The 19,362-nt window shown below is 50.3% G+C and overlaps 2 protein-coding genes across 4 annotated transcripts in view; one reads left to right on the plus strand and one right to left on the minus strand.

Annotated features, from left to right (window-relative positions):
• The window catches only part of CLCNKB (chloride voltage-gated channel Kb), a 33,250-nt gene extending 26,062 nt beyond the window's left edge, over positions 1-7,188 (minus strand). Inside the window, exons 1-3 of one of the 3 annotated variants that reach the window (XM_081870982.1) lie at positions 6,990-7,188; positions 6,461-6,484; positions 244-384 (exon numbers count right to left, since the gene is read on the minus strand). In XM_081870982.1, the coding sequence (XP_081727108.1) occupies positions 244-358 (115 nt within the window). In that variant the 5' untranslated portion in view covers positions 359-384; positions 6,461-6,484; positions 6,990-7,188. Of the gene's footprint in view, positions 1-243; positions 385-6,460 lie in introns of all 3 variants that reach the window. The other 2 variants (XM_081870981.1, XM_081870983.1) reach the window with 2 other exon arrangements.
• A 269-nt stretch (positions 7,189-7,457) lies between these two features.
• HSPB7 (heat shock protein family B (small) member 7) lies at positions 7,458-12,550 on the plus strand. Its single transcript, XM_081871464.1, has 3 exons — positions 7,458-7,763; positions 9,898-10,034; positions 12,190-12,550. The coding sequence occupies exons 1-3, from the start codon at positions 7,685-7,687 to the stop codon at positions 12,373-12,375; spliced, it is 402 nt and encodes a 133-aa protein (XP_081727590.1). The 5' UTR covers positions 7,458-7,684; the 3' UTR covers positions 12,376-12,550.
• Positions 12,551-19,362: the final 6,812 nt, after the last annotated feature.

Below are 19,362 nucleotides of genomic sequence, written 5' to 3' on the forward strand. Positions count from 1 at the left end.
ATTATTATTATTATTGCCGTCTCCTCCATGAAGTTCTCTGATCCTCTTGTCAAGTGATCTAGGTTGGTGCTGGTCACTGTGTGAAAAAGGACTTTCTCTTATCTGCCTTGATTCTTCCTGCATTCCCACCAGCAGCTGAAGGTTTTGAGGACCAGCATGGATGCCGCACAGGGAACCTACCTCTGGATAACCACCCAGGGGATCCTCTGACTCTTATAGATCCCTAGATTCCTTTTCCCTTACCTCTGATCTTCCTCCGTGTTTTTGGCCAAGGTTTCCAACTCTGCTCCAGCATCAGAATCCGCTCTTCTTCCTCCTCCCTTCCATCTTTCCTCTTCTGCTGACCTTCTGCATCCATCTGTTGATAGGGCTGGCAAGCACCCCCTGTTGGAAATGGGGAAGGTTCCCAGCGGGTGACTACATGGTGGGGCAGGGAGGAAAGGCTGAAGACCAAATTTGCTGCACCATTCCTCCCAGCTCTGTGGGAGTTGTGATCCTGTGGGCAAGTTGGTGCAACTCTGTGGGGCTCTATGCTGCTGAATTCACTGAGCCAGCAATTCTGGGCCCTTCCCCTAAATCCATCCTTGGCCCTCTTCCGGCTCATTCAAGCCTAGACCTGGGTAAACTCAGCCCCACATTGCCATGGAATGTGCGAAGCAGGAGGGAAAGGGTGCCTCTAGGCATGCACAGAGTGCCTTTTCTCTGCACAACCGAGTTCTGAGTACCCCACTAGCACCTGGAGTTACGGGCCACAACTTCGGTCTAACATAAAACAGGCCGATCCAGGTAGCCCCCCCCCCTGCATAATTTTAAGTGTAAACATGAAATATTCTGAAGCTCCTGAGGCTGCAATCCTGTGCACACTTAAGCTCAGAGTAAACCCTGCAAAGCAGACCTTCCTGCTTGGGAAAGGGTTGGGATGCCAAATTACTCAAAAATTCAGAAAGTCAAAGACCCCTCCACCTCCCACAGGGTTTATTTCTAAGAGAAAATGCTAGCAATTTACATCTCCTTCTCCTCTTTCAGCCTCAAGTAGGAATTCATGGCCACGGCTGCTGTTTCTTCTTGAAAACCACCAAACTGGAAAGAATTAACTCCAACAAAACACCCTGAGCAACCCTTGTCGTTTCAGCTACAGGAGCAACCAAGAGTCTTCTCTGAAGACCCCCTTGCCAGGGGTTTTCTGCAACAGCTCTGCCCTAGGCTGAATTACACAAGAGTAAGACCTGCTATGTTTAATGGGCTGAATCCCAGGTAAGTGCACAAGTCACAGGTGGCTGCCTGAGTTAACAAGCTACAACCCTAGAGCGTGCAAAAGACTTACCCTGCCTCTCTGGTGGAAAAGTCCTGGTGTGTCCTCTCCGGGATCTTGTCTCTCTGCACCTGCGCTAGCCAGAGAACACACCTGTCTCCCTCCCTCCCTCCCCACCACACCCCTCTCTCTGACCTCTAACCATCTGCAGGTGATTTGGGACCTTGCAGAAAGTGCCCTTCAGGGATCCAGGCAGACCTGAGCTGGAAGGAACTGGCCTGGCAGCAACTCAGGAGCAAGGAAAAGGGCTGCGAGGGAAGAGCAGTTTGCCTGCGCTGGGATCCAGCCCTCCTACACCACAAGGGTGTCGTCTGAGCCAGATTCGAGGGCCAGCATCTGATTTGAGTTGCAGGAGCTCATCTGCGGAGTACGTGCCTGCATTCCAGTTCCCCAAAGTACGCGTCACACTCTTGCGTGACCAAAAGACAGAGCCAAGGGCAGTAGGGCTGTGTGGGCAGGGCCTCACTGTGCCTCAGTGCTTTCCTTTGTAAGCGTCATAAATAAGGTGGGATGGTGGCGACAGGTTCAGTTTTATTTGTGTTTCAGCGAGAAACTGCCTCTCTGCACTTCTCTGAACTTCATGATATAATTCCCCAGCAGTGCATTGGTTTGGGGGAAAGGGGCATTAGTGAAAACAACACACAAAAGCGCATCATTTGCACAGTGCATGGTTAACCTATGGAACTCCCTCCCACAGGAAGCAGTGATGGTCACCGACATGGAGGACTTTGAAAGGAGATTAGACAAATTCATGGCTGCAAGTCGCAATGGCTATGCTCTCCACTGTTGGAGACAGGATCCCCTTGAAAGTCAGTTGGTGGGCAGCACAAAGGGAAGAGGGCTGCTGCTCTGCTCAGGTCCTGCTTGTGGGGCTGGACTAGATGACCCTTGGGTTCCCTTCTGGCTCTACAACTCTTATGATTCTATTATACACTTTGGGGCATTTGGCTGGCCACTGCGAGGGCAGAGAGAGGGGCTGGACTAGATGGGACTTGCTTTTGCCAACTCCGGATGGGACAATACTTGTGTCCTTTAAAAAATGCCCCCTCATCACCAGCTCTGTAACTGGGGGTGGCACTGGGGGTATGGTTGAACGATACGATACAATACAATAATCTTTAAAACCCAAATCGCATTTGGATAGAAACTGTTTCTCAGACGGCTAGTCCTAGTCTTTATAACCCTGTACCTTCTTTCATTTTTTTTTTATTATTTTAAATAAATTTTTATTAAGGTTTTAAAGGTTACAGAAAGAAAAAAGAAAAAAAGAAAACAATCAAGGGGAAAAAAGAAAAAACAATACATATCATCAAAAAACAGAAAAAAGAAAAAAGAAATAAAAAACAAGTCAAACCTTTAACTCACTTACATACATTCACTTATTTCCTTGACTTCCTCACACCTCCCATTTTTGTATTCTAATTCAATTAAATATTCCAGCAAATCCTTCCAACTTTGTTTTTATCCTAATAATTTATCTTAACATATTATAATTTTACCTTCTCTCTTTCACCAATTCATTTTTACTTAATCCTTTATATCCTTTCTGCTAAAACCACATAATTTCCCCCCCCAACATCTTTCTAACATTCCTTAATTTTACAATATTTCTGAAGATAAACTTTAAATTTCTTCCACTCTTCTTCCACCAACTCTTCTCCTTGGTCTCGGATTCTGCTAGTCATCTCAGCCAGTTCCATATAGTCCATCAGATTCATCTGCCATTCTTCCCGGGTGGGTATAACCCTGTACCTTCTTTCAGAAGGCAGAAGCTGAAAGAGATCATTTCCGGGGTGTGCACTATCCTGCGCTATCTCTGCAGCTTTCTTATAGCACCTGGAAGCATAGATTTGATCCAAGGTGGGAAGAGTGCACCCAATTATTCTCTCCGCATTCTTTACAACCCTGGACAGCATTGTTTTTTCCCTGACCGTGCAGCTCCCAAACCACACACAGACCATAAATTAATACACTCTCCGCAGTACAATGGTAAAATGCCATCAACAGGTCCTTTAAGAGATTGTTTTTTCCGGAGGATTCTCACAAAATATAACCTCTGCTGTGCTCTCTTCATCAGGTCTTTGCTGTTTTCTCCCCAGGTTAGGTCATCTCTCAACTCCATTCCCAGAAATTGAAACACCGAGACCTGTTCCACGCACTTCCCCTCAATAATGGGTGAGGGGGCAGAGACGACGTACCCCTGAACCACTTGTTGCAGTTTGGAAAATGCCCCCATCACTCAGTGCCTCCTTGTTAAGGGCCGTGCTGGGTTGCTGAGCTGAATGGCCCCCATTGTGTACCTGGCAGAGAGGCAAGCTCCCTCTGCTCTGCCCAGAGACATAAGAACATCAGGAGAGGCAGCTGGATCAGGCCCAGGGCCCTTGTAGTTCAGCCTGTTGCTTTCAGTCCCCGTGGCCAACCAGATGCCCCCCAAGGGCAGTCTGCAAGCAGGACCCGAGTGCAAGAGAGTAGCCCCCCCCCCGAGACTCCTGGAAATGGGGCAGGGAGAGAGAGAGGCCGCAGGCAGAAAAAAACACCCCTTTTACTGGGAAATGTGAGCCCCATCTTTTCTCAAGCATTGGGGAGAGTTGTGTCAGATGGCTGACCCCAGGGTTTTCCATCTTTAAGTGTGGCAGCAGCGTCCACACTTTGGAACTCCCTCCCTATTGATGTCAGGTGCCTTCAAGGTGTTCTTTTTGGTGCCCGCTTTAAAAGAACAACACCATTTTTGTTTCAACAGATACCCAGACTGTTGACATGGTTTTAATCAGCTGGTTTAAATTTTTCCGACTTTTTAAATAGCTGCTGATAATTTGCTTTTCTTTTGGCAAATCAGAGTATATACGTTTTATGAAACAAAATACAGCGGGGCAGCGTAGGAGCCAACTCCTGGGGCCAAGGTACCATCACCCCCCCAATAATTTTTTTGAGGGGACTGCCCCCCCAAGTTGATGTGTATTGCCATTCAAATGGTGTGCATGTGTGATCGATTGTGCAGGGTTTTTGCGTACATTCAATTGTAAGGTAAAACATATGCGAAGGAACTTGACAGGAAGTCAAAACTGAAGAAAAGATTTTGTAAGATAAAAGGGGGGAAATATTTATTTTCATTATTAGCATTATTATTATTTCTCGTGTGTGTGTGCGGGTGGGTGTTTTGTATGAAATGTGTGGGAGGAAATAAGACGGTAAATAACAAATAACAAACAAAATATGGATGCATGTCATTTTTATTTCTCTCAATAATATTTTGTGGCAGTATGGTTGTAATGCTTTTTGTAACATAAAATCATTTTATTAAAAATTATATATTTTTAAAAAAAAGGATTATGCGGGGCGGGACTTACAGTACCTCCCCCAATGTATTATTCTAGTTGGCATCCCTGGGGGGCAGGGCCAGTTTGCCTCCGAACCCAAATATGCCCCCAGTAGGTAACTCGTGAATGATTTCTGTGCCTCCGCGCCACCCGGAGGAGGAGCCTGCCGGGCTCCTGGCTTAAGGGCGAGCTTCTCCTGCGGGAAGCAGCGGAGGGCGATCGGCATGGCATTGGCAGGCGTCCCTGGCAAGAGAGCGCGAGCAAAGGGTGACTAAGGCTTGAGCCGGGACGGTGACCAAGCAAGCCGGATTTAGCTCTGATCCAGCCCCTTCTCCTCCTCCTCCGAGCCGCCTGTGAAATGCCTCCCGCCTGCCTCATCTCACCCCTCCCAGCGCGCAACCGAGGCACATTCCGGGCTGCCGGGTGCGCGCAAGCGCCCCGGGGTGGCCTTGGCCCGGGATCCGTCCGAGCGAGCTGGGAAAGGGAACCTTAAATGGGCGAAGGATGCAAGGGGGGGGTCTGGCACTGCCTCCCCCAATGCTTACGGCGTCCCCTTTCATCCCCGCCCCCCAGGGCTGCAAGGCAGGCAGGAGTTGTACAGGTGAGGCTTTGCGCATTGCCGCTTCCCCTGTTGGATTCCAGCCTGAGCCTCGCAACTGTTTGGAAATAGCTTCTTTCAGGACGCAAGATGCAAATCAAACAGGTTTCCTTTGGGCTTGTTTGAAGGGGGTCATGCTTGATTTAGCTGTCCCTCCCCCCCTTACTGAGGGATGTGGGTGGTGCTGTGGTCTAAAACCACTGAGCCTCTTGGGCTTGCCGATCAGAAGGTCGGCGGTTCGAATCCCCGCAACGGGGTGAGCTCCCGTTGCTCGGTCCCAGCTCCTGCCAACCTAGCAGTTCGAAAACACATCAAAGTGCAAGTAGATAAATGGATATAGCTCAGGTGGGAAGGTAAACGGCATTTCCATGCGCTGCTCTGGTTCGCCAGAAGAGGCTTAGTCATGCTGGCCACATGACCTGGAAGCTGTACACCGGCTCCCTCAGCCAGTAAAGCGAGATGAGCGCCGCAACCCCAGAGTCGTCTGTGACTGGACTTAACTGTCAGGGGTCCTTTAACTCTTTTTACCCCCCTTACTGAACAATGGTCAGGGCCATCTTACCCATAGGTGCTAGGGGTGCGGGGAACCCAGATGCTGGGCTCTCAGGGGCACCAGGCTGAGAGTCCGGGGAAGAGCTGGCCCATCGGTCAGAGCGCTGCAGTGGGCTCTTCTGCTGTGGGTGGCTCTGCGCCACAAGTTCAGGGGCGACCGAGCCAGCAAGACACTGAGGTCAGCCGACTCCGTCCTTCTGTACGCCTTGGACTAGGCAAGGGGGGGCACCGGGTGGATCTTTGCACCCCGGTGCTGCATATGCTTAAGACAGCCCTGACTATGGTATATATAATATTATACATTTTTCATCTTTGTGCTTCCACCGAGTCAAGCAAAAGCAGCAGGCACAAAATTTACATGGCTTTTAAAGTGGCTTAGAGGAGGAACAGGGCTGCTAGTTGCAATGGCTATGCCTTAACTGGAGTCGGTAAATGTTTATGAATCTCGTTGCAGGGAACAGCAGAAAGGGAGAATTGTTGCGCTCAGGGCCCTGTTTAGGAAGAGGCATCTGGTTGGCCAATGGCAAGGCAGGATGCTGGACCTGGCGGTGGTCCTTTATTTATTAATTAAAATATTTGTATATTGCTGTATCGTAAATATATATCTATATCTATCAAAGCAGTTTACAGCAGTAAAAATATAAACCATATTAAAAAGTTTAAAAAAGGACAGCAACGAACCATTTTGGAAGGATGTCTTCTTACCTGACGGAATAGGAGGAATTTAAACGTTGGCATAGAAGGCACCTCCTGCTGAATCTCCAGTGGCGGAGAGTTCCATCAGCCGGGCTGACGTTTCTCATAATCGTCAAGTGAGCCTTGCCAACTCCAGGAATGACCAGCGACACTCCCGTCAGTGACTCCCGTGACCGAGCTAGGATATGACAAGGAGTTGGTTGATTTCAGTGGGCCAGACCTAGATCTACTGTGCCCATTTCTGGAGACCACCATTTAAGAAGGATATTGACAAACTAAAAGGTGTGCAGAGGAGGGTGACCAAGATGATAAAGGAGATTCCGACTAAACATAAGGACATTTCTGACAGCAAGAGCTGTTCGACGCCCTTGGGAGGTGGTGGACTCTCCTTCCTTGGAAATTTTAAGGCAGAGGTTGGGTGGCCGTCTGTCAGGGATTCTTTAGCTGAGATTCCTGCACTGCAGGGAGTTGGACTAGATGACCCTTGCGGGTCGCCTTTTATCTCTACAATTACATGATTTTGTGGTTGGGCGTCTGTAGGGCTCTCCTGACGTCCTGTCCCCAAGGTCTTGATCTGCCAGCCCAGATCCCAGTGGTTCTCCCTGCTCCAGCTCAGAGAATCGTCCTTTTAGGATCTGCTTTTGTTGCCTCCTGTCACACAAACTCACCCTCCCCGCCCCACTCCAATCCCTTGCCAGGCTCACATGCCCACTCATGCGCCTTTTTTTGGAAGGCAGGGCTAATCGCGCGGGGGGGGGGAGCTGTTATTATTATCCAGGCCGGCAGGAATGCTAGTCATGACGCTCCCCCACCTTGTTTGTTTGGAGCCCGTGTCCCACCCCCCACCCCCAATCCACCGGGGAAACTTTCCAGCGGGATGGTCAGAGGGAGTGATGATGCTAGAGTGCCTAAATTTAGAGACTTTGACAAGAGGCCTGGAAGTTGGCCCAGAGGCTCGGAGCGCCTTTATATGTGCTGCAGCTGTGGCTGAATACCTCACGAGCACCCAAGAGTGACTTAGAGCAGAGCAGAAAGGGCTGAACAGGGAAGGGAATTGCTCTTTTCTCGCCCACCCAACTTGAGTGCCTCCAGACTCCTTGGGCAGCTTGAATTAGGGCGCCTCCTTTTCTTTCTTCCGGATAAGCCCCTTCGGAGAGGTCGAAGCCACTGTTGGGGGTACAGCTCTTTCCTCAAGCAAGGCTCGCCGCCATGGAGAAGGCGCACGGGATATTCGGCGACAATTTTGGGGGCTTCCTGAGACCACGCTGCGAGCCCCAGGGCTTCTCAGGCAAGGCGGCTGTGGGAACGGGGCGTGTGTGTTTGTGTGCCTGGGTGTGATCCTGCCCACACCATACATTTAAAGTGCATGGCTTCCCTCAAAGCAGCCTGGGAACTGTAGTTTGTTGAGGGCAGCGCTGTGGTGGGTAAACTACGTTTCCTGGGATTCTTTGGGAGGGGAGCCAAGACTGTTAAAAGTGGTGTAAAGGTGATCTGAAGGTGGATGTGGCTTCTAAGGCAAATTTGCTCCCACATTCTCACGCCTTGAACCGCAACAGAGCCAACCAAAAATATATTAGGAGATTCAGCACTAAAATGCTGGCAATTTTCTACAGTGACTTTATTTATAAAAAAAATCTGCAAACTAATGTGGAGCCCTGAACTTCCAAAGGGGTAAATGGTAAACTGGAAGAATCCAAAGATGCAGATCATTCCATCCTTAACCCAATTGGACCTTCAGGTTGGACGTGGCTCCCCAGGACAGAAGGAGCTACCTTGTGAAGTCTCTCAGACTACTGCTTCCTCCTTCCTCCACCTCTGAGGCGCTGCCCAAGGTCTCAGGCAGAGGTCATTTGACTATAGATTGGACCTGGGACCACAGGAAGCTGCATTCAGCTGAGTCCAGCCACTGTTCCATCCTGCTCAGTATCGACTCCTTCCCAGCCCTGCTTGGAGATGCCGCCGTGGGAAACTGAACCTGGGGCGTTCTGCAGGCAAAGCATATGCTCTAACCACTGAGCAACCACTGCCCTTCCCTTATTCAGACGGGAACAGGCCTGAAACAATGATGGGGGAGGGAGGGCAGCTGGGGCAGACATCTGCTGATTTTCTTACTGATGCTCCACTCTGGGGCTCTTTTCTGTGGCCCAAGGAGGTGTGATAGTATCTGGCACTCTGGACTTGGTCAGTGTAGTGTAGTGAATCAGGCCAAAGGGACCCCACCAATGTATCCCAGCCTCCTGTTCTCACAGCGGCTGACCAGAAGCCCCCAACCCATGGGAAACCAGAGCATCTCGACCTCTGTGAGTGTAGAACATTGCCAATGTGGACGGTAAACAGGATTCACTTTGTTGTCCTCCAGAATTTGTCCAATTCTCTTTTAAAGCCATCCAAATTGTTCGGCATTGCTGCTTCCTGCAGGAGGGAGTTCCACAGTTTAACTGTTGTCACTGGGTTTCCTTTACACTGTCCTGAATCCTCGGTAGTTCCTCGTTAGTATAGTGGTAAGTATCCCCGTCTGTCATGCAGGAGACCGGGGTTCGATTCCCCGACGGGGAGGCTGCAGATCATTTTAAGAGGGCCTGGATAGCTCAGTTGGTTAGAGTTTGGCGCTGATGATGTCACGGTTGCAGGTTCGATCCCTGTTACAGGACAGCTTCACAGCCCTGAGTTTCAGGGGGTTGGACTAGATGACCCTCAGGGTCCCTTCCAACTCTACAAATCTATGAATCTATGGTTCTCTAAACCGGCTCTCTCACTTCCAGATCCAGTATTCGGAGAGGGAAGGAGGACACCTGTCTCTCTGCCCCACTTTCTCCAGTATCCTGCCCCAGTATTCTGTCCCCAGCAGACAGATGCCCTGAACCCTTTCATTCATTCATACACACACACACACACACACACACACACACACACACATTTTTATCAGATTTTAACTTATTACTTAGCATTCATACAACAGAACTTCACATCTTACACAATTATTTTTTTTTGGACTTCCGTCAACACCTCTGATGGTTTTCCGTTCTTATCACTTATTATGCATTTCTTAATTTCATATTACCTTTAATTATCTTTAACTAATAATTCTCCCCATTATCTTTTTTGCAATATTTCAAATAATTCGCCGTACAAAACTTCTGCAAACCTACTAGCGTAATCTGTTCATCACAATTACTTTTCAAATAATCCGTAAATTTACTCCAGTCTTCTGAGAATCTCTGGTCCCGAAGGTTTCGAATCCTTCCTGTTAGTTTATCTAATTTTGCATAGTCCATCAATTTCAACCTCCATTCTTCTTTCATCGATAATTCTTCTTGCTTCCAGTTTTGGGCCAATGCTCTGAACCCTTCTGTGGCCCAGAAAACAGATCCTTGTGTCGAGGGATCTGGGGTTCACGTCGACCTTGTCCCTCTTTTTCACAGCGGGCCGTGCTGGAGGGATGGGGAACATCAAGACCTTAGGGGACACGTATCAGTTTGCAGTGGACGTCAGCGACTTCTCCCCCGAAGACATCATCATCACCACGTCGAAAAACCAGATTGAAGTCCACGCAGAGAAGGTGAGAGGCCCCTCCGAGTCCTCCCCCTCCGCCTCTTAGATCCAGCGGGAAATAGCTTTTAAGGGAGCTCTGGACTACAACTTCCATGAGCCACAGAGGTGTGGTGCTGGGGCTGATGGGAACTGTAGTCCAAAGGATCTGGGGAAGGAAGGGTGGACCACAGGGGTGCCCAGATCTCCTCCAGACCAACCGTTCTGCCTTCTTAGGGCAAAATCTATTCCCAAACAACCTCTGAGTTTGGGGCTGGGGAAAACACCGTAACTTTAATGCACATAGGTAAAGGTAAAGGGACCCCTGACCATTAGGTCCAGTCGTGGGCGACTCTGGGCTCATCTCACTTTATTGGCCAAGGGAGCCGGTGTACAGCTTCCGGGTCATGTGGCCAGCATGACTAAGCTGCTTCTGGCAAACCAGAGCAGTGCATGGAAACGCCGTTTACCTTCCCGCCAGAGCGGTACCTATTTATCTACTTGCACTTTGAGGTGCTTTCAAACTGCTAGTTTGGCAGGAGCAGGGACCGAGCAACGGGAGCTCACCCCGTCACGGGGATTCAAACCGCCAACCTTCTGATCAGCAAGTCCTAGGCTCTGTGGTTTAACCCACAGCGCCACCCGCTTCCCTTTTTTAAAGAGCATAGCTTCCCCCAAAGGATTAAGGGAACTGTAGTTGGGAATTAAGAGGGTACTGCAGGATACATTCAGCATCCTGCTCTCACAGTGGCCAATCGGAAACCTGAGTTGCAAACTATGGTTCACATAATTCTTGGGAAAGTGCTTGAAAAGTGCTTTCAGCCTGAAATGAGATGGGGTTAAGCAGTGCCCTTTTTGCAGAGGTGCTGGATGTTGCTGGCATAAGAAAGGGCACCCAGGATGCTGCCAGGGAGTGGGGGGGGGGCTCCTCCTGGACTTTCTCTCCCTGTCTGCCTGGCATCCTTCCCCAGTGACAAATGCTCTCTGCCTTTGCTGGGGACACAGTGCTCTCTCCTCCTGCCACTCCTCCGGGGTGGGAACGCAATGTTCCAGACAGTAGGCATGGTGACAGAAGCACTGAACCATCTTCCTGGCTCTCTGGCTGCCTTGAAAATCCTGGAGGGATTTTGGGAGGAAGACCTGAGCTTTGTGGGCCAGGAAATGGGTGCACCTGTTCTGGTTTGCGGTCCCAAGGGGGGCTGACGGGAGAAGGGGCAACTTGGAGGGCTTGGCGTTGCGAAGTGAGGCTGTGGAAGCAGGATGAGTTGGCCCCATTGTACAGACCGGGCAACTGAGGCAGGGAGGTGTGGTTTCTATCAGGGACACCCTCATACCACAAGGATCACAGGAAAGCAAGAGCTGAAAAGTGGACAGACTCCAGCCAGGCTGCGTGTACGTCATGCATTTAAAAACACATGACTTTCCTGCAAAGAATCCCGAGAACTGTAGTTCACCCAATACAGATCACCCTTAACAAACTACAGTTCCCAGGATTCTTGGGGGGGGGGGATTTGGGCAATGAAACTCCTGGAGTTCAGTTAGTCACATCCCTTCATGTCAATGGGCTTACTCTGAGTAAGGCTAGCAATGCATACCACCCAGTGTCCCCCTTCCAGGTCCAGATTGACTGAGCTTCTGCACGGAGGCTGCATCCCCTGCCCTCTGCCCATGCTCTAGAGCCCACCCCCATCCCCCACTGGGGACACTCCTTGCCCTCCCCTATACACCACTGCAACCCATCTCTGTGGTCACGGCCCTAAACTGATTGACTGAACTATTTATAGGCAGATTGCTTGAACTACTTAAAGCCAGCTCATGGATGCTTTAGCCGAGATTCCTGCATTGCAGGGGGTTGGACTAGATGACCCTTGGGTCCCTTCCAACTCTATGATTCCACAAAAATGCAGGAAGGTGGTATACACCACCAAAAAAATCACAATAAAATAAATGAAAGCATCAATAAATACTGGTTGGTAGCAATCACAGTGACAAAGTCCTGCCTGAGCAGTAACACTTTTTTTGGGAGACATCTAAAAGACAGCAGTGACGATTCCTGTGGCAGGGAGTTCCGCAGGGCCTGCTGTGCGAAAGGCTGACCCATCCTCAGAGGGAAAAGGGAGGCAGACTAAACATCCCCAGTCCAGGCCCCCGCTGACTCCTCTCTCCTCTCTCTTTGCCCTGCTCAGCTGGCAGCGGATGGGACCATCATGAACACCTTCACCCACAAATGCCAGCTGCCTGAGGATGTGGACCCCACCTCGGTCACCTCTGCCCTGGGCGGAGACGGCTCCCTGACCATCAAGGCTCAAAAGCGCCCCGGCAAGCACATTGAGCACGCCCAACAGACCTTCAGGACTGAAATCAAAATCTGAGCATCCCCCATCGCCCCATAGCAACTGGGGGACGGCCTGGGGGTGAGGGGGTGGGTTGGTTGGTTTCGGAAGGTGAGCGAAGGGGTTGGGCTCACCACTCCCCCCCCTTTGGCCATTCTCCTTTGTATATAATAGATTGCCTTTGGTTTGTTATAAATTATTGGGGATACCGGTACCTGGTGTGACATCCGCTTTTTCTCTTGTGGGCGACTGTTTCTTTTCAGAGAATTTTTTTCCCAAAGGGAAGGAGAGTCATCACGTTCGTCTCTGCATGTGTGGGAATCCTGGGGTACAGTTCCGGTTGCTTCGCCTCAAAGAGGATATTGCTGTAGCATTCAGGGGTTTTATAGTTTAAGGAAAAGGTGAGTGAAAAAGGGAAATGCTAGAAGTCTACAAAATTATGCATGGCATGGGGAAAGCTTGATAGGGAGTAGTTTTTCCGCCCTCTCTCATAACGCTAGAACTCTTGGTCATCCAGTGAAGCTGAAAGTTGGGAGATTCAGGACAGATAAGAGAAAGCAGGATTGAACGGTGGAACTCACCGCCACAGGATGTAGCGACGGTCACCAACGTGGATGGCTTTAAAAGGGGGTTAGAAAATCCGTGGAGGGAAAGGGCTGTAGTAGCTCAACGGCAGGACACCTGCTGGGCATGCAGAAGGCCCCAGGTTCAGTCCCTGGCAGCATCTCCAGGCAAGGCTGGGAGAGAGTCCCGCTGCCAGTCAGTGCAGACACCGCTGAGCTAGATCAGCGAAGGATTCAGGGCAGTGCAGGCAGTTCCACTGCACAGGGCACCGAGCAGGTACAAAATAAGAAAACCCAGAATTGAGAAGTTCCATGGGGGCGGGATACCAAACTTTGGCCATGCATAGGATGTCATATTATGCAAGATTATTAAAGTCCATTGTTGGCTAGGTGGAACCCATGCATGGCAAAGGACAAAACAGCTTCCTCTGTTCTAGCAACTCCTAGGCATCATATCAATGTTTTGCTTTCAAGCATCATGCCTTCGAAGTCCAGTTGCTGCGAAATCCCAAGCAAAGGGGGTGCTTATTATTATTATTATTATTATTATTATTATTTTAGCTAGTAAGCCTTATCTTTATTAAACTGTTGCAACAGAGTCCTCACTCCTCCCATGCAGGGAGGGAGAGAGGCACCCAGGACAGTGGTGTGCAAGGTCTTATATAGACTTTTGAAATTGCCTCCCCTGTCGCTCAAGAGGTGGTCCCCAGCAGAAATACAACACAGGGGGCGGTCAATAGTAGAAAACCTATCTGTCAAGATACCTGATAATGGTTACTGATTGCTTGACCTGGGTATCCTGGCTATTCTTTTTGAGATGCTAAATACTTAGTTCCTGAATCCAGGTCACAGGCTCACCCTATTCATACACAAATACGCCCTAAAGACAGGAGTTGTGAGCAAAGGGACAATGGGGAGAATATCTGAGGTCAATTTGAGAGAGTCAAAATGGTATCAGGATTGCTCTCCTGTACTATTTCAAACACGTGGTTTATATACTTTATGAACATATGGTTTATATATATGAGACCTTAGAATTCCTATAACACATTTTAAACACATTCAAGGGTTTTAACAAAAAATAATCTCTATTAAATAGTTTCCCAATTGAAATGGTTGTACGATCTCAACAATCAAGCAGAAACCATCCAAATTGGCATGAAATAGTACAAAGTCTTTCTTCTTCCTGTTCCTGAGATATTTGAAGCTGTTAAAAAGGACAAAATGGGGAAATCCTTTTTGATTCCTCAATAATAAGAGGCGGTGGGGTGAGGGAGGCCAGGGCCACAGCCACACCATTTAAAGCAGATGGGATGGGGGGGCGGGATTCTCCCCTATTGCAAAAATTTCACCACCCCAGTCATCAACACGCGAGCCTCGTTTCCCGTGGCAGGGTTGTTCTGGGGCATATTTGGGGGGGGGGAGGAAAATAAAAGCTGCAATCCTAGACCCTGTTACCCTATGGAACACAGTGGAACTTACTTTCAATTAAGCCAGTGGATCTTGCTTTTTTCCTGACCGCTTAGGTCAGGGGTCAGTAAACTTTTTCAGCAGGGGGCCGGTCCACTGTCTCTCAGACCTTGGGGGGGCTGGACTATATTTTGGGGGGCAAAATGAACGAATTCCTATGCCCCACAAATAACCCAGAGGTGCATTTGAAATAAAAGCACACATTCTACTCGTGTAAAAACACCAGGCAGGCCCCACAAATAACCCAGAGGTACATTTTAAATAAAAGGACACATTCTACTCATGTAAAAACACGCTGATTCCCGGACCATCTGCGGGCCGGATTTAGAAGGCGATTGGGCTGGATCCAACCCCTGGGCCTTAGTTTGCCTACCCATGGCTTAGGTGATACCGATGGCTTGCAAAATCCCTCGTCAGCCCAGGACCATCCCATAAATGGGAGCTTCTCATACGCAGAAGAATAAAAAAGTGGAATTGTAGAAATCAGAGATGCTGGGGAATGATGGATCTGGGAGCAAACTCCTTTCTCAGTTTGTGGACCGTAGGGGGGGGGTGAAAAAGGGGGGGAGGTGGAGATGTCCTTGATGCTCTGTCCCATGTAGGCCGAGGGCCAACGGCCTGAGAAGCGAGAGGGGCGGAAGGAGTGAGTCACTCTCTGGAAATAGCTGCCCTGACAAAAGACAGGCACTGCTAGCTGGGAGGGTCAGCTGCCTGCCTGCGCCTGGCTGGCTTGTCCTCGGGCAGCGACGGCATGGGCAGTAACCACATCCCATTCGGAGCCACCTTGCCCTTTGGGCAGAAGACAGACAGAAGGATCCCCCTTGGTGCGAATGGCACCAGGGGACTTCTGCCCAATGGCCCAACATGGCTACAGTTTATTCCCATTCTGTCCTGGCTCCATTCATGGCTGTTGGAACTGCATCCCCCCCCCCCCAGCTGAGGAACACACAAAGTTCAGATCAGAGTCAACCCTGACCCCAGCCCAATGCAATTTGGAGCCCTGGGAGGCAGCAGAGCAATCCTAGCTCCAGAATATGACTCGAGTGAGTGAGCCCAACTACATACTCTAAGAATGTGGGAAGCAAGAAAGAAGCCAACGGGATAAATTGGTAGCTGGCCTCAACTGGCCGTGGTCAGCATTTGAATAGCAAGACCACATCCCTGATTCCCACATGGTGCACAAAGTATTTTAACAGATAACAGAATGTAAGAGGAGTTCAGAGCTCCAACAGCACACAAACAAATTTAAAGCCATAATTTAAAGCAGCCGCAACTGAAACAGAAAACAATTAGCAATGCAAACCTTTATGAACAGGGTCACTTGCACCCTGAAGGTCCTTAGAAATAAAAAAACAGGTCTCATAGCTGGGGCTCAATGAAAAGAGGGGAGGGGGAGCCATATTCAGGGGGGGGGGTTGTTTCACAAGCAGGACACTACAAAAAAACATGTTTTTGGGGGAGGGGGGCGGTAGGATATCTACGGAGAAAAAACCCTTGTCTTTTGGGGAACAAATTCCAGGGCAGGTGGTTGTGTAAGTCTGGGTCAGTCAAAACAGTGGCAAGGGTCTGGTGACACCTCAGTGGGTTGGATGGTTTTATTTCGCAACTGGTTTATTTTGCAAGGAGACTCTTGGGGACAAGATCCGAGGAAGGCCTTGTTTGTGAGCTGCAGTGTGTCACAAAGCTCCATACCAAAATGCTTCTGCATGGGAAGGGGGGGAAAATCCCCGCCCATAGAAAGCGGGGCGCATATCAGGCTGGAATCCTAAAGTGCACAATTTCAAACTGCAAGGATTTGTTTTGATTTGCTGGTGGGGGTGGCAGGAGGCCGGCTGCCTCACTCTATCCCCAACTCAGATGTTTGCAGGACTCTCCTGCATGTGAGTGCCTGAGGGCCCTGCTCCTTCCTGCCACTCACCATCGGGCCTGGGGCGGGGCCTGAAGCCTCATAAAGGACTGCTGGACTCTGCTGCCCGGGAGGACTCTCCTGCATGTGAGTGCCTGACGGCCCTGCTCCTTCCTGCCACTCACCATCTGGCCTGGGGCGGGGCCTGAAGCCTCATAAAGGACTGCTGGACTCTGCTGCCCGGGAGGACTCTCCTGCATGTGAGTGCCTGACGGCCCTGCTCCTTCCTGCCACTCACCATCTGGCCTGGGGCGGGGCCTGAAGCCTCATAAAGGACTGCTGGACTCTGCTGCCCAGGAGGACTCTCCTGCATGTGAGTGTCTGAGGGCCCTGCTCCTTCCTGCCACTCACCATCTGGCCTGGGGCAGGGCCTGACGGGCCTCACTGGAACAGTTGCTGTTACTGCCGGAGGGGTGCAGAGTGCTTTTAAAATGTTTTAAAATTTTTATTTTGAATTTTTTGTATGTGGGGGGGGGGTGCGGTGGATGTTTATTGGGCCTGGGAATTTGTTTGATTTTATGTTTTTGTAATTTTTGTAATTTCTATTGTTTTTTGTTTATATTGTCTTATTTGTGGTTTTTTTGTGTTTTTTTTTTTTGTTTGTTTTTTTTTTTTTTTTTTGTTTCTTAAAGGGGTTATTTTGTTCTTAAGGGGAGGGGTCAGGGCTGCCGGGGAATGGGCCCCAGCCCATAAAATGGCTGGGATATGCTTCACAGGGGGGAATGCACTGGGACAACCGATCTCAGTGATCACGGGTAGGAGGAGGAGTTACGCTAAGACCAGACCATGTCATTACAGAGGAGGCAGGTTTAGTCGTTGTCTGAGGACTATCCCTGCCTCTGGGTCTGGTCCTGACCGGACGAATACTAGAATCAGCAAGGGATACCCACATGACCTGAAAGTGTTGCTGTGCAATGCCAGGTCAATGATTCATAAGACCACTGCCATCCATGACTTGATCGTGGATGGAGGACTTGACCTGGCATGTGTAACAGAGACTTGGTTGGATGAAGCAGATGGGCCTGTCCTTGCCGCTGCTTGTCCACCAGGTTTCTCTTACGCACAGCAACCCAGGTCATGTGGGCGGGGAGGGGGGGTTGCAGTGATTTTTAGGAAGTCATTAGTTTGCACCAGGCGTCCTATTGGGAAGACCCAGTTTTCTGAGTGCATGTTCTGGAAGTTGGGCAATAGGGGCAGTACAGGATTCCTTTTGGTGTACCGACCTCCCCGCTGCACCAAGGATTCCCTGCCCGAGCTGCTTCAGGTCGTGGCGGATGTTCTCCTGGAGACACCTAGTTTGGTCGTCCTAGGGGATTTTAACATCCATGCCGACACGACCTTACAAGGGGCCGCTCGGGACTTCGTGGAAAGCATGGCCTCCATGGGGCTGTCCCTGAATAAGTCTGGCCCAACCCATAGCCGCGGACATGCCTTGGACCTGGTGTTTACCTCTACGGATGTTGGTGATCTGACACTATGCAAAAGCGAAACGAAAGAAGTGCCATGGTCAGATCACTTCCTGGTGCAACTGGACTTCTCCGCGACCCATCCCCTCTGCAGGGAGGTGGGACCGATTCGGATGGTCCGCCCCCGCCACTTAATGGATCCAAATGGTTTCCAGAGAGTGGTTGGGGATGCTTTATCCCATGTTGATGGCCTTTCAGCCGATTCCCTGGTGGCCCGCTGGAATGTGGAGTTAACCAGGGCTATTGACTGTTTGGCTCCGAAGCGCCCTCTCCGATTGCATGAAGCCCGGAGAGCCCCGTGGTTTTCCACGGATCTGAGGGCAATGAAACAATCGTTGAGACGGCTAGAGCGCCGGTGGCGGATAACTCATTCTGAATCTGACCGGACACGGGTTAGAGCTCAACGTCGAGCCTACCAAGTGGCGATAGCGACGGCGAAGAAGACTTTCTTCACCGCCTCTATTGCATCTGCAGAAAACAGCAGCAGGAGACTCTTTCAGGTGGTTCGCAATTTAGCGGAACCACCTGTAACATCGGGGCCCAGTACGGGCCACATGTTCTCCTGCAATGATTTTGCAAATTTTTTTGCAGATAAAATCGCTCAGATTCGGGAAGAAGTAGACTCCACCGTGGGAGCAGGGCCGGGGCGGGAGAGTGCTAGAGTCCTGTCTGGTCAAGTTGTGTGGGATCAATTTCAATCTGTTACCTCCGAGGATGTGGACAGGCTGCTTGGACGAGTGAAGCCAACCACCTGTCTCCTGGATCCTTGCCCATCCTGGCTTATAAAAGCTAGCCGGGAAGGACTGGGCGATGGGCTTCGTGGGGTGGTGAATGCTTCCCTCCGTGAGGGAGCCTTCCCAGACCCGCTGAAAGAGGCGGTTATTAAACCGCTTCTTAAAAAACCATCTTTAGATGCGGCCACGATGGCCAATTATCGCCCAGTCTCAAACCTCCCATTCTTGGGCAAGGTGATTGAGCGAGTGGTTGCTGAACAACTCCAGGCACGCCTGGAAGAAGCGGACCATTTGGATCCCTTCCAGTCGGGATTCAGGCCTCATCATGGGACTGAAACTGCCTTGGTCGCACTGGTTGATGATCTCCGGCGGGCTAGGGACAAAGGTGAGAGCTGTTTCCTAGTTCTGCTGGATCTCTCAGCGGCGTTTGATACCATCGACCATGACATCCTTCTGGACCGTCTTGAGGGGCTGGGAGCTGGGGGCACTGTCATACAGTGGTTCCGCTCCTTCCTCCTGGGCCGTGTTCAGAAAGTGGTGGCGGGGGATGAGTGTTCAGACCCCTGGCCGCTCACTTGTGGGGTGCCTCAGGGTTCTGTCCTCTCCCCCATGCTTTTCAACATCTACATGCAGCCGCTGGGAGCGATCATCAGGAGGTTTGGGCTGGGTGTTCATCAGTATGCAGATGATACCCAGCTCTACCTCTCTTTTAAATCAGAACCAGTGAAGGCAGTAAAGGTCCTGTGTGAGTGTCTGGAGGCGGTTGGAGGATGGATGGCGGCTAACAGATTGAGGTTGAATCCTGACAAGACAGAAGTACTGTTTTTGGGGGACAGGAGGCGGGCAGGTGTGGAGGATTCCCTGGTCCTGAATGCGGTAACTGTGCC

Source organism: Podarcis erhardii (genome assembly GCF_964252035.2).
Source record: "Podarcis erhardii genome assembly, chromosome: 7".
NCBI classification, from domain to species: domain Eukaryota; kingdom Metazoa; phylum Chordata; class Lepidosauria; order Squamata; family Lacertidae; genus Podarcis; species Podarcis erhardii.

What these genes read in the sequence shown, in the direction of transcription:
- HSPB7 (XM_081871464.1), top strand. Translation starts at nt 7,685, where the DNA reads ATGGAGAAGGCGCACGGGATATTCGGCGACAATTTTGGGGGCTTCCTG. An exon ending in CGAGCCCCAGGGCTTCTCAG is followed by an intron (nt 7,764 to 9,897) that starts GCAAGGCGGCTG and finishes TCTTTTTCACAG; the next exon opens with CGGGCCGTGCTGGAGGGATG. An exon ending in TTGAAGTCCACGCAGAGAAG is followed by an intron (nt 10,035 to 12,189) that starts GTGAGAGGCCCC and finishes TGCCCTGCTCAG; the next exon opens with CTGGCAGCGGATGGGACCAT.